At 46.1% G+C, this 14631-nt stretch overlaps 1 protein-coding gene across 2 annotated transcripts in view; it reads right to left on the reverse strand.

The window, feature by feature from the left end:
- PLXNA4 (plexin A4) overlaps positions 1-14631 on the reverse strand; it is a 455447-nt gene that overhangs the window by 85695 nt on the left and 355121 nt on the right. For both annotated transcript variants that reach the window (XM_056341131.1, XM_056341132.1), the window contains exon 10: positions 4620-4820. In XM_056341131.1, coding sequence (XP_056197106.1) covers positions 4620-4820 — 201 coding nt within the window. The remainder of the gene's footprint in view (positions 1-4619; positions 4821-14631) is intronic.

The following is a 14631-nucleotide window of genomic DNA, read 5'->3' on the forward strand; positions in this document are numbered from 1 at the left end:
TAATGATGCATCATAATAATTGAGAAGTGGATGCACAACTAACAGCCCCGTGCTTGTCTTCCTTTGGCTGCCCATAAGCATGTTTTCCCACAAGTTCTGTGAATAGCTGCTGACTTTTTCCCAGCAGTGTTTCTTGTATGGGTTTTCCTAGAACTCCTCCCGCTGCATGAGCCACACCACAAAGTCAAATGGCACTGAGATCTCTTGCTCAAGTGTAATGGTGTGACAAATACAACATATTTGCTTTTCTTATTCCTAGGTTACACAGCATTTTCAGCTGTACTATCTCAGGTCTCATGGCACACAGACCTGCGAAGGACTCAAGGCAAATTATCAGCAGGGATTTTGCTGCTAGAAATCAGTGTCTGCTGCCTCTGTGTGCCAAAGTTTGGCAATGGGTAGGCTCATACTGAGCAAGAACATGAGTTTTGTCACTGAAGCAGGTAAGAGCAATGGTCATGGCATGGTCAGTTCGGTCATTTCTCACCCATCTCCCAACATCTCACCCTGTTCCTCATGCCAAAGGATGCTAATATTGGGATGATTGCAAGTACTGGGTCTCCCACTGTTTCCCACTGGGGAGATTGCTCCCTGCTCTGGTAGATCTAGCAATTTCAGCCATTCCTCCTGACATTTTTACTTATTTATTTATATGCCTCTTTGGCTCTCCTCCTTTTCATTTCCTCCCATCACTCTGTGTCCAGACTGTCGGCAGAGCTATCATAAGTGCAATAAGGAATGGCAGTAGGGTCTCTCTGAGTGATAATTGCATGCCTTGGGTGGTGTGATGGAGGACAAAGCCCAGAGCTGAGAGTCTCAAACCACTTGACAAGAACAATAATTGTCCCGAAGCATGCTGCCTGCAGTGACTTATTGCCGTTATCAAATGAAATATCTCCAGGAAAGACAGGGGGAGAGACCGAGCTGGCTGCTGATGGGACCGAGCACCTAGGCACCGTCAGTGTTGGATATGACATTACTGACACACTGTCAGATAGGCTGGTCCCACCTGGGTGTTCTTATAGCATCCTTTAACTGAAGTTGGAGACACTTGGAAAAGTGCCTGCTCAAAAATGGTTCTGATCCCTGGTTAAAATCTTGAAGGACCAGGCAGTGGAAAGCAAGAATTAAGTTTTTTTCCTGCTTTCACACAGGATCGTATCAGAAAAAAGCCTGCATTTTGCAGAAGTTATTATGCAAGAGCTGAATTTGAGCTCATCGATGCCTAGTGTGTGATGGGAGGGGGTAGATCTTGAGGCTTATGAAGGAAAACAAGCCAAGAAAGATTGCTTAGTCTAGCATGCACCACCAACAGAAAGATCTGCTGGCAGGATAGCATCCCTTCAGGGACACACCATCACAACACATCCTCCCACCCTCCTTTGGACCTTCTCCAAGCCTGCAATGCAGGTGCTACATGCAGTGTCTCATCCAGCAACTCTGCTGAGGGGGCTGATTCAATTTGCAAACAAGCTCATATGGCTGTTTCTAAAACCAGGTGACCCTCGGAGCACAGGCTCATTGTATTGCAGTGGCTCCAGACAGAATGCTAGTTCTGGCAGGGAAGGAAATAATCATGATGGAAACATATCTACAGCACTCCTTCCCTATTGTCTGTGTCCTCTGCCTCCTGCTCAAACAGAGCTGAGGCTTCTCTGTTCCTTTTTTGTACCTGTGTGACTGTTTCTTTCTTTCATCTGGCTCTCCTTTCCACATCTCTTTCTTTCAATGTCTGGCAAATTCAGAGCAACAATGAAATAACATTTTTCAGGGAAAAAAAAAAAAGAAAAGAAAAGAAAAAGAAACTCAAATCAGAGAGTCAAAGTGCCTTCAAAAAAAAGGGAAGAAAAGAGAAGGAAAGAGAAGGGAAAAGAGAGAGAAAGCAGAAAACAGGATAGAAACAAGTTGCATATATTCCAAAATAAGCTCTCTCCCTGAAAAAGGGAGAGGTTCACCTGAGCCAGCACCAAACATAGGATGGACATCTTACAGACACCACACAGCAGCAGGGTCATGAAGTGTCTTGGCATTAGCCCGAGACAGCCCTGCTACCCTGGCGCAGCTCAGGAGTGGCCTTCAGTGCTCCAGCTTATGAAAACAAACATTAAAATGACAACAGTGCTGTCACAACGCTCAGGCATCCCATGAGCAAATGCATCTGGGATGATTCATCAGAGCCCACTTCTCTGGCCCTAGGCACTAGCAGCTTCTTGGGGCATGCAGGTACTATGGGAATAGTAACCACTACCTCTCAAAACCAGGCTCATTTATTAGATACCACAACTTGGATGCTGAGAGGAACCCCTCAGGACTACAGAGGCAGTCAGTCCCCTGCTCAGCCCAACTATGCTTAAAACCAGCCAGAGGTAATTCATGTTGATGCTTATGTGTGCCAGAGAATTCATGACTCTAAAGGGTGGTTGCTGTCTTCCCTGTTAAGACTCTTTGGACAGATACATAGACTCTGCCTGTCGCAGCACAATCAAAACTAGCTGTCTGCACAAGGCTTTGACCATCACATACCAGGTTAACTTCAATAAGTAGTTAGCACACCTTGCCCCTGCACAGCTACAAGTGGAGATACCTTCAACAAGCACATAAATGCCAGCAAGAATACCACCAGGCCAAGGAGCAGCAGCGGCAGGAGCCGCCCGTGGCACCACACCGCTCCCGCGCCTTCTCCCAGCACAGCCATCACCACTGTCCAGCCGGACCTGCTCTGGACCTGCCACCACTGCGGGCTGCTGCCATATCAGGCCATACACTCCACCACTACTGCCTGTTACCCTCAGTCTCTTGGCTCCACGGTGGTCAGGCTTCCTTCTCTTTGATCCCAACAACTCACCTTTACTGGTGTCTGATCTGGATCTCCAGGCTTTTGCCACCTATCTCAATGTGATCTGGATGGCAGGCTATCCCTGCCTACGTTGGGCACCACCGTCACCGCTCAAAGCTTCAAATATCCCCTGGAACAGCCATTATTGCTGTCACTGCTCATTACACTCAGTCTCATAATCTGAAGGTCGTGAGTTTGTGCCTCACACAGGGAATCAATTGTCACAGCACTAACAAGCTATCAAGCTGCAACAAGGCTTTTACCATCCCATCCCAGGTTAACTTCAATAAGTAGCTCCCATGCCTTGCCCCAGCACGGCCACCAATCCCCCACAAATTTTCAACAGTTCATCTACTGCCCGTGCTGTTTCTTCAGCCTCTTCAGGCCAGTCCACCCTGCTTCTTGCCTCTGCTGCATCCTTCTCCTTATCTCTCCTCCACCCAGGGCACTCTCTCCCCTCCCTCTGCTTCTTCCAGGTCTCTCTTCATCCAGAGCTCCTCTTCCATCCCCCTCAGAGCTATTTAACTACTTAGCAGGAACCAGCCACAGCTGCACCTTACCCACATCAGCCAACCCACCGCCCCTGAAGCCAGCCCACAGCTGTATATTATCAATGATAATTAACCCAGCTTCATTCCTCTACATCTCCTCTACATCTGCCCAGGTTCATAGCCTTTTAGCCACAGACTTTCACCATTGTAAAAGATTTTATTTTGATTTTTTAAAGTGTAGTGCCCTGTTAACTTCTCAAGCCACCCATTTCTGTGAAACTTCAAACCTGGATTCTCACAGGCTGCTAACCAGTAATGAAAGTCAGCGGGAGGGAGGGGGACTAAGAACAAACACAAGAATTTCATTGGGAAGTTACTTGTTTGCTACAGATCATAAAATGTGTGAACTGCCTATAACCTTCAGCACGCTGCTTAATACAGCAGAATATGTTGTGACGGATTTTAACAAGCGCTGCCCGGCGTGGAGTGGCAGATCTGCAGTGAAGTGGTTAAAGCCTGTAATTAGCTCTTTCACTAATAAATCATCTCACAGTAGCAACAATGACTCAAATGCATGTCTTGGAGACACGAGTCTTGTGGAGAAACCTCAGGAGAAGCGGAGACCACCATTGCACCTATGCACAGCTCCTGGCAGATGCCCTCAAAACTGGCATTGCTGTGGTGACAGCTCCATTGTGACTCAGACAGGCTCCCTGGGAGTTACTACTGGTCCTGCACTGCATATTGGGAAGTGGAGGTGGGCCAAGGTAAGGAGACTAGCCAAAGGTCACACGGTGAATCAGTGGCTGGAGGAAGGTTTGACTCAAGCCTTCAGCATCACACCCTTCTTTTGACCCATTACATGCTGGCATCTGTGAGACTGTTTATATGGGTTTTTATATGGCCCATCGCCAAAACACCATATAATAACCTTAACTCTCAATGTTGACATGAATGCCTGTCCCTTTTGAATGCACACGAGGATGTGGCACTGTGAGGATATGGGCAGGTTAAGCTGGTAATAAAGCCTATAGGTCATGGCTAAGGTGCTCCATACAGCTAAATGCTGGGATCCAAGGGTAAAAGCAACTACTGGGTGGTGACACCAGCCAGCCTAAAGAGCAAAAAGGGCAGTCTGCAAGCTACCAACCAGCCTTTCCTTGACTGTGACTGGAATCAGGTGGGCAATAAGGTAAAAAGGGCTGCAACACAACCCCAGGTCCCATTGGGACAGCGCTATAGGCACTCCCAGTCCTCCTTGCACCACTCCCAAGCACACAGGGTTGGCTCACCGAGGTGTTCTGGCACTGCACGCTGGAGCTGTTGAACCTCAGGGCAGGCACGCGCTGCTCGTTGCCCTGGATGTTCAAGATGCACTCGTAGCCTCGCTGGCCCGACTGTGGCTGGGGCAGGTTCTTGGCCTTCAGCGTGATTGGCTTGACCACTTCCACGGGCACCAGGATCTTCTCTGCCTGCAGCAGCTGGGGACAGTCCTAAGGAAAGAGAAGACAACATGCCAAGTCAGCACATGTGTTTCCCAGCTGCAGGTGGAGTCCTCTGATGCTTCTCACTTCACGCTTCACTTCAACAGATTACAAAGCCTTTGCATCTCCCAGGGCCTCAACATATTACAAGGGTATTCAAGGAGCATTACCAGGAAGGCTCAGATAGGTGAGGAAGGATTTCTTTTACAGACCATCCTTTCCTATCTCCCTTATTTGCACTACAGACTTTCAACCTTCAGCATCCAAGGAAGCTACCTCTGGTGCTTTTTAATACCTGTTCTGTTAATCAGGTAGTGGGAAAGCAATTGTGTTGCACACAGGGACTTAGCCCAGCCACAATGCCATGACCTAAGAAGGGAATAAAGCAAAAATCTGAGTATAATTCCTTGCCTCCTTAACAGCCAACACATCATTATACAAAAGGCACAGCTCCAGCCAGCTTCAGCAAGACATGTTGTAAGCTACAGACTCTGAGCTGTTAAAAAGAGTTTGTTTTGGCTTAGGAGAGGACAGAATATTTATTACAGATGGATCCAGCTCCCAAGAAACAACTGTTGCACAGTGTGTAGAGATCTCTTGGAAAGCTTGCCACCGTTTCACCAAAGGAGCAATGCTAAGCCGATGTTACTAATCCAGTGCCTCTTGGTGGGTCCCTCGCACAGGTAGAGGTCTGGGCACCCAAAGCTGCAATGCAGAAGGCTGTATTCAAACTCTCATTAATTTGCACAGCTTTAGTTAAGAGTAGCAAAGCACTGCTTCTTCATAGTACAATTAGACAAGTGCAAGCTGTCAAATTCATGTATTCTAGGAAGCTATCAGCTCTTTAGGAAATTACTGCAGAATTCGCCTGGCTAATCCAAGGCAGTTTGATGTAAAATGGGATCCCTTAAAAAACCCACTGCAACAGGCTACAAAACATAAGCATACCATATGTACAGACCACACTGTCTTGATCATTTGTGAGTGCCTGGCTGTCCCCTCTTTTAATTCTTTTCAGGTCCTAAATGCCAGAAGAAAGGCTGTTCCTCTCTTTTTTTTTTCTTCTCTGAGTTGTGTTTAGCACACTGCCTGCTCTCTGTAGAGCACCATGTTATCATGACAGTGCACCTGCCCTGTCCAGTCCAGAGAGCAACAGCATTTCGGTCTGTCCTGCCCAACATTAAGGCCAGGTCCAGTCAGTGCAAGCAGAGACAGGGAACTTACATAAAGAGGTGTAAACTTAATCTGTAGGTGTGGGCAAGGGACAGCAGGGGGGAAATGACTAATCCAGGGCTGAAAAGTAGTGAAAGGGATTGAAAGGCTCTAAAGTGGAATTTATGGCTTATGAAAGCCTGGGAGCTTGTTAGAGCAGATGGTAGAAGCATCTTACTGAAGCAAATAGCTTAGGAAGATAAAGAAATGGATTAGACGTGTAACATCTGCAGTTACACCAACCAGGAATAGAATTACAAGAGCCATCAATCATCACCCTGTGGGTGTGAGCTGATCCATGGCCTGAGGCAGGAAGAAAACCCAGTAACCACCCATCATGTTGCTGCAGTGAAGTCCAGAAGCCTTCCTCAGCCTCCAAAGAGGGTCTGTCTGTCCTAGTGGGGATGCCAGACTGAAAAGTCCTTTGAGGCTACATGATTTCTCATCTGCACTCATAGGGTGATGCTAATGGTGTAAGTACTCAACAGCTGCTGATAGACTTCAGCTGGACTTGCCCAGACTAGCACTCAAACCAGGACAGCCAAGCACATGGTCACTGGAGCTGGAGGGAGGTAAACTATCTTGGGTTTGGTGGCCATTTGCCTGGGCTAATCCATCACAAGACCTAGTTTAATATCTGCTGCCAAGAACTGAGGCTTAATAAGCCATCACGTTAACTTGATGGGATGGTGTAAGGATTGGAGGTGGCAAGGTACTGCATTGCAGTGGTGAGCTTTACCACTGTGATGCTCTGCAGTCTTGGGGATCCTGCTGCTGAGCAGCACTTCAACAAGCAGACGTGTGAGGAGGCTCCAGAAAGCTGAGTATATGGGCAGTGGAAGTTGCCTTATGACCCATCGTGCACAAGACACAGCCAGTATGGAAAGAGGCTGTATCTGACCTCCAGGAGTGCTTGAGGAGGAATACCCTCTGCCAACACTCCCTGCTCTTGCTGTTGTCCTGTCCTGTGATGAAATGCCCCTAGGGAACTATAATATTTAAACATGATGGTTGAAGTGTCACAGAAGTGTTTTGTCTTGACAAATGGGCAATGCTTGGCAGTCTAGAAAGTCTTTCCAACCTTGGGTGCAATGGTCCTATCCTATTAAGGCACACAATCCTTAAGGTTAGCTGTAGGGTTAAGTAGCTATTCAGCATGAGAAAGTGAGGCATAACCTAACCCTGGGTGCATTAGACATATAAAACCCCAGAGGGCAGGGGAAGAAGGTATTCTAGGCTGCGTTAAAACAACAGTGAGAGTTTCCAGTTCTTCTCACACCAGCAGATACCATGTGCGAATACCTTTTGGGACAGTGTGGCTTCAACACACCCTGGAACTTCCCCTTCCCCTGCCCAACATGTCCTGGGGCCTCTCAGTCAGCTCCCTCTCTTTCTCCTGGCACAAGAAAAGACCTTGGCAACATCATCTATATTGTTTTTCTCCCCAGCTATAAGAGTTGAGAGAGAGAGATGCACTGGCAGAGAGGATCAGTGGGACAGGAGGCTGGGAAAGCCCTATCTGTCGCTGAGCAGCCATTTCCCAAGAGTGGGCATTTTGCTTGATGTCTGTCAAATAGAAAAGCCTCTGAAGGGAGCTGGAGGATGGGGCTTGGAGATAGTCCACCATGTTACCTGCAGGCCAATCCCAGCTCTTCAGACTGGTCTTTCTTGTCTAGCTTTATCCTGTCCCCCTCCACCACTGGTGCTGTAACCTTTCCGATAACACTTGTTTCAAGTTCATTAACAAGCAGTGATTGCGGCAGCCCCAAAACAGGATTCGTTTGCATATAAAAAGCTTTGCAGTGCTGTGAGGAAGTTCATTATAGATAATTGAAGAGGCAAGCGCCATAAAGAGGAAATCCTCCCAATGTGGCTTTATCTGATTGACCTAATGTTCTTTCTAATTGAAATGGGGGGGGTGGGGGGGCAATTGCATTGGGTAATGTATTGCATAAAACCTCAGAGCTTGGACTAGGCTCTGGGTTTGAATTCAAATGTAGTATTCATTTTGCAGCACATGTCAAGCTTTGGATGCCTGGTCAGGTTTGTATTTTTGAGATCAAAACATTAACCTGCTCAGAGCAGACCCTGCAGCAGGACCAAAGCAGAAAGATCCTTAAAAAAAGAGTTATCTTCAGTATTTTCCAATGGAGACACTTTCCCTTCACCCTTCCTCTGCAATGGACATCACCTAGGTTAGAAAAGCACAGTTTTCACATGATGTAGGGGAAATAAAACCATCCACTAACAACAACTGTACCAAGGAAAGTTACAGTCCCATCCCTTTTGTCTTTGGTATATAATAAATTAAGCCTTTCCCCCAACTCTACAGGGAAGTGGTTCAGATTCCAGAGGAGCTAAAATCCAGTTCAATCTGTACCAGGGCAACACATTTGAAAGCGGACTCTTGTTGATTCATTTTGTGTATGTAGCTTCATTGTCTTCATTAAATGTTTTCGAAAGAGTCATTCTCCTTAAAATAATATCCTCCACCCTTGCCAATTACTCGTATCAGCAGCAATGCACGCCTCAAATCACCAGATTTTGCCAGTTATCAAGTCAGAGAGCTTTTGTAGTGAAAACACGGCCTGAAATGGGCTGTACTCACTGGGTCGATGGTAGTTTAATTTTCTTTATTTATAACTCCTTATAGAATCACTGAAAATGTGTTTTTCTGCAGCTTGCAGGAATAAAGAAGTCTCAGAAATATGAGAACCCTTTCTCTCCTTTTCTTTCACATATGTGTTATGGCCCTCATCACAGTTATACCTGAGTGAGTCCCCAGCGAGAGCTATCATGAGTATTTTGCTAAAGAGGACAATGAAACCTCTCTGAAGCTATGTGGTCTTAGCCCTGAACTAATTAGTTTGGTACCTTTATGGTGCTTCATACATATATAGTTATGATTTCATGGAGGTTTCACCATGCTGTTTTCTAGTATAAGCAGGAGACTGACCAGATACTCTGAGTTATCATCCTCTCCTAGGGATGAAACATGTAGGGATCTTTCACAGTCTAGTGATATTGCGTGGATTTTCTTCTAACCTTCTTTTGTACAGTTTCACTCTCTGTTGCTGTTTATAGCCAGGATCATGAGCCCAAGTCTCATCAAAGTGTTTTCCGTTTTCCAAAAGAAAACGGGTGTGATCTGCTGTGAATAGTAGGCATCCCACAAGGGAACAGGTGAAACATCTGTGAAGGTTTAATTAAAGGGGTCCTCAAACTATGGCCCGTGGGCCAGATACGGCCCCCCAGGGTCCTCAATCCAGCCCCTGGTATTTACAGACACCCCCCCCCGCCACCCCCCCGCACCGGGGGTTGGGGGGGCAAACCAAGCAGCCGCAGATGGCTGCCTGCCACTTCATCTGCGCGCCGGCCCCCTGGTTAAAAAGTTTGAGGACCCCTGGTAATACAATGACCCATCCACCTATCAAGAGTCTCAACCTTATATTGGTGTCCCAGTTCATTTCTCTTCCCCTGTGCATCTCTTATCATCCAGAGCATTCAGGTGGGGGAATCTTTCCTACTTTTCCTTTGTACTGCTCCCTCATGATCCCTGGTAGCATTAACTGGATCTCCACTTTCTACAGAAGGAAACTGGAGCTCATCTATGGCTGACTGCACTGTAGGAATCTTTGGCAAGATATATTCAACTCTTGGCAGTGGGTTTTCACCCTTTCTTTCCTAGAAAAGTAGGAGTCATCTCCATTCAGGACCAGACACAGCCATCACCATCAATTCCTCCAATACTGATCTCAAAGCATCCAGTTCCCCTTTTCTCCTGTCATCAAAATCTATTTCTTCACCCTCATTCAGGGCTTTTTTAAGACTTACTTTTCAATATCTCTCATTCAGCAACCATCTTTGTGCCTTATCCAAGCCATCTTGTCTGGAAGGAACATGACCACAAAGCGAATCTACATGGGGACCATAACTTACTCACTCAAGCCCTTCAGAACCCCACAAGAAATGACACTCATTGCTATTTACTCACATAATATGTAAAAACAATACATCTCTTGTCCATCTGCTCTGCTGAGCTGCAATGTACCATTTTGCCTGTGTCCTCTATGGTTTTCCCACCCTCCCACTCTGTGCTGTAATCAAGTCAAAAAGGGCAAGATTTGAGAGGCAGGGATTGAGTGTAAAGATATCTAGACTACAGCATCTGGATGCTGTAAGTGAGATTAGATAAAAACACATTAAACCCAAAACAGAACAGAGAAAGAGAAAGAAAGGGAAGGAAGGAGCAAAAGGATCAAGGCAAACAAACAAACAGAGATATTTTTCCCCCATTGATTCTAGAAGAATCAGATTTCACCTGGATAAAAAGCAGGAAATCAGCAAGTTGGCAGATGACAAGCAGCAAGGACTGCCTGGAATATGTTGCCTGAACTTTTTTCTCACACCTCAGCATGGTCACCCTAGGTCAGGGTTGTGACACCACCTGAGCAAAATCAGAGGCTTGTTCAGCAGCTACCCTGTACTGCTGCAAACAGAGAGCTTCAGGCTCTAGGGCTGACAAGCTGTTTTCTTCGATAAATCATTTTTAAACTCTTGCACAACTTCCCAGCCCGAGGATAAACTGGAGAAAGAAACAGCAAGGAGCTCGGCATTCCCAGTGTGAGAAGGGAAGGGGTGAGTTACAGTCCGCGTTGTGTTTACATTATTACACCACTAATTCTTAGCATCATAAAAAAATATATTTAGAATTTACACGAACAGTGCCGGAGAATGTTATTAGGTTATAAAGTGGAATCAGGTCAATGCTTCGTAGGCAGGATTCCAAGCTCCATAAATTTCTGGATATACTTCCTCCAAATTTACATTGGCACCAGCAGCAATCAAACCAGCTACAAAAAAGCTCACCCGGTCAAAGAATTTTTTAATGCACCATATATTTTATCTGCACTTCCTAAGTTTACAATGTTGTTAGTTTGATTGATGTTGTGCTTATTTATTACCACAGCAAAAGTAATAATACATGAAGAAAATGCTCAGAACTTTAAAGGCAGCTGATGAAGAGAAAGCAACAGGATTTATGGGAAGTGTAAACATCTGCAGAGACAACAAAGGAATAATTGAGTCTTTGCAAGGCTGTCACTTCTGGTGGCTGCTTTCTAGTTAAGAGTCTTCGATGCACTCAGGAGCAAATACCAGCTCTCTTTTGCCAGATACTGCAAGTGGTACTGGTGCCTGGGAAAAGGTGGTTGGCCTGGAGGCTGGTGCTCAGTCTATGGAAGAGATTTGGCCCTGCTTAAGCTCTGTGCACTCTGGTGGCTTGCACAGATTAGTGTACAAATATCACTGTTGAAGGAAGGGAACCCAACGGAAGTATCAGATCACTAGCTCAGCTGCCATAGGCTGTTGGGTCCCTGGCTTCGGTGTTGTGAAGGCTAAAGAGCAATAAGTGATGCTGATCATCCAAGAGTGGATACTGGAAAAGCAGAAGCTAAATGAAGATAACTAACCTCCTCTCATATGGCTCACTGCTGGATCCTGTTGATTGGGAGCAAAGTGACCCCCCCAAGGCCATGCAGGCATTACTGGGAAATGACCCAGGTCTGGTGAGAGCTTGATCTCAGCCTAGGACTATTCTGCCTCTGAAGTCAGTCCATATATCTCTGCTGATCAACATTAATGATTTTACTCTCCTTTAATTCTTTATTAATAGAGTCTTTCTCAGCTGGTCCATTATTGCACAAGGATCAAGGTCAGGCTGCCATAATTATCCAAGCACCACATTTATCCTTCTTAAATAGAGACACGTTAGCTTTCTTTCAGCCCTTTGCTGCTTTGACACACTCTCAGAAGGAAAAGTAATGATCCGGAGAACAGGAGCCTTCTGGTCACTGGGTGAGGGGAGTGGACTAGTGACAAAAATAGTAGATGATTGTGTCATTAGGTACATTTACTCAAAGGAGAGGGTCTACGGGAGACATGCAAGCAGTCTCAGCTCATGTGTTTCCTGAGTAACTGCCTGGTTTTGAAATCATAAAAATACACGCACTGAGGAAGGTGGTGTACATGCAAGCCACAAGATAACTGTGTATGTACTCAGGCAGTCTGTAACGTGTTAAAGGAAAACCCTAGGTAAGTAGAACAGCCCTTCAGAATAACACACATAGTAAAACTGCATTGTGCAAAGCCGTGGAAAGCACAGAGCAGAGCACAGGCAGCTTATAAAGCAGTAATGACTTCCTTCTCTAATTATTACTATATAAATCTGCATCCTTCTGCTTAGCCAGCCTTCTGGCCTTCTGTAAGGACTTTATCTGAAGTTCCAAGACGTGATGTATATCAAAGCACTGTACATGCATGGCAGCCCAGTGAGGCTGCAAATTTTGAGCACTGCAGTAATACCCCTTACTGCTCATCCCTGTTGGTGCCAAGGACTTTGACATGTCACTCCTCCACAAAGCTGTTTCCTGTACAGCTGTGCCAACAAATCAGTTTTGCTTGCCTAAAGGACATTCTCCAAGGCTCCCTCATAAGCGACAGGGACTCCCATGACAACACTCTCACATGGGGATATCTGGTCTGTAACAAGGGTTGAGCCCAAGCTGTGACACTTTCCTCCTAAGAGAACCAAAGGTCTGTTTCTTATCTAAAGCTTCCCATTTTTACAAAGTTATTAGGAACTTGGTATCTTTGAGAGCTCCAGACTTTGGCCCAACTAGGCCAAGAATGGCCAATCAGTTCAGAAGTCAATAGAGGAGACAGAGTAACTGGTGGACCGGAGGTTGCACACACAGGCCACGTTGATGCAAATCCACTTTCTTCGGAAACCAGGACAGAAACCCAGAGAGTCATATTACTTTGGCTTCCACAGTGGGAAGGTCAGGACCATGATATCATGGCTTTTGTCAGCCTCCCCCACACCAAGATTCATGACAGTATGTGATAACATCCAAGCCAAAGCAAATGGACTCATGCTTAAAAACAAGGCAGAGAAGGAGGGTCTGGGCTCAGCCTCCTGGAGATGTCCCAAGCAGGGCAGGAGATAAATTCCAGCCTCACCTCTTATCTGTAGCTTCAACATCCTGAGGATGTTTCTCATTGGCCATGATCCAAAAGCTCATATGAAGCAGTGATTGCAGCTGATGTTACAACGAAGAAAAGCAAAATTCTCCTGCTTTAGAGCCAGGCCATCAGCATCAGGGCTAAGTCTGAATGGGGAACTGTCTTTCCTGCCTCAAACAGCAGGGTGCCATACAGATCCTTGCAGTCCTAACAGATGTCCAGATAGCCAGAAAATTCTTTAGTCACTTGAGGCATTACAGTGGCATTGCACTGAGCTGGGCTATCAAAACAACATAAGCTCTTCCCGATGTTATTTCAAGGGTGCTGTGTTGGCAGGGTCAGATGAACATTACCCTGTTGCATTCTGAGATCACTTTGTCCCATGGGATAAATAAACTTGCATTACAAAGATGAGCAGCCCAACTGTTATGCATAACATATAGCAAGGACGCGATACTGAGTGTCAGATGTTTCTTACACCTCCATTCAGACTAACCTCCCTGAGCTACTCCTAGGAAGTACTTGAACAAGTTCTTGATTGCTCGCTCACATGGTGGCTGGATAAACTAAGTTCTAAGAAAACAAGATGTGTATTAAGGTAGGAGTAACCACTCACAGGGAGGCTTTTTTTTCCATCAGTTCTCTGTTCCCCTTGTGATTCGGTTGGAGGTCTCGACAAGGAGAGACATGATGGAGCTGCCCTGCACCAGGACAGATTTCCTGCAGATCCACATCCCAGTAATCACAGATCCTGCTAAGTTACTGCAGAAACTGAGCAAGTCACCAGCCTCTTCCCCTGCCAGTTGAATGAATGCAGGGCAGAAAGGCTCAGAGATGAAAAAGGTGCTCCAAAATAACAGAAGAAACCACCCTGCACACAGGCTTTCCATCTTTTCCTTCACCTCAGTGCAAGTCAGTATGACTTGCAGATAACAGCAAAATACCTAATTTGTTTGTACATGCAGAAAGACTTCTTATGAACAGCCCCCACTGCGAGATTGCAGCTCTGAGTACTATGCACTGTACAAGCCCCTACTAACAGAAAGTGCTTACCTGACTCAGGAGAGGGTGTGAGAGAAACAGGGGCACAGAAAGGTGAATGTGTCTGAGCCAACTTAGAGCCAGGTATAAAACCCTCATCTGCTGAAATACAACCAGTGGCCTCATACACGACCTAATACTACCTCTGAGCAGTATCTTCATATTCTAACAGGACTCCATGACCATGTCGAAAGCTTTCTGCCTGGCCTCCAACTTCTGTCTTTAACTACCTCTTATTATTATCTGAAGCACCCTCCTCTGAAGAAGATGTGCCCGCTACATGATACATCCCCATTTCTGCGAAAGGGCTGTAATGGTGGATGAGGGATGAAATGCCAAACCACCAGGAGCCCCAGGGCATGGCTGGATCCAAACAGTCAGCTACAGCCTCCTCCCAGATTACCCCTGCATCTTCCCTGGACAGGATGCTGACAAGACTGAACTCCATCACACGTGCTTGGAAACACTTCTAAGAGCTAAACAGATGATAAACACCAAACCCCCCATGCTGCTTAAAAGCAGGTGCCACAAAATGCATGCATCA

Source organism: Falco biarmicus, chromosome 5 (genome assembly GCF_023638135.1).
Source record: "Falco biarmicus isolate bFalBia1 chromosome 5, bFalBia1.pri, whole genome shotgun sequence".
NCBI classification, from domain to species: domain Eukaryota; kingdom Metazoa; phylum Chordata; class Aves; order Falconiformes; family Falconidae; genus Falco; species Falco biarmicus.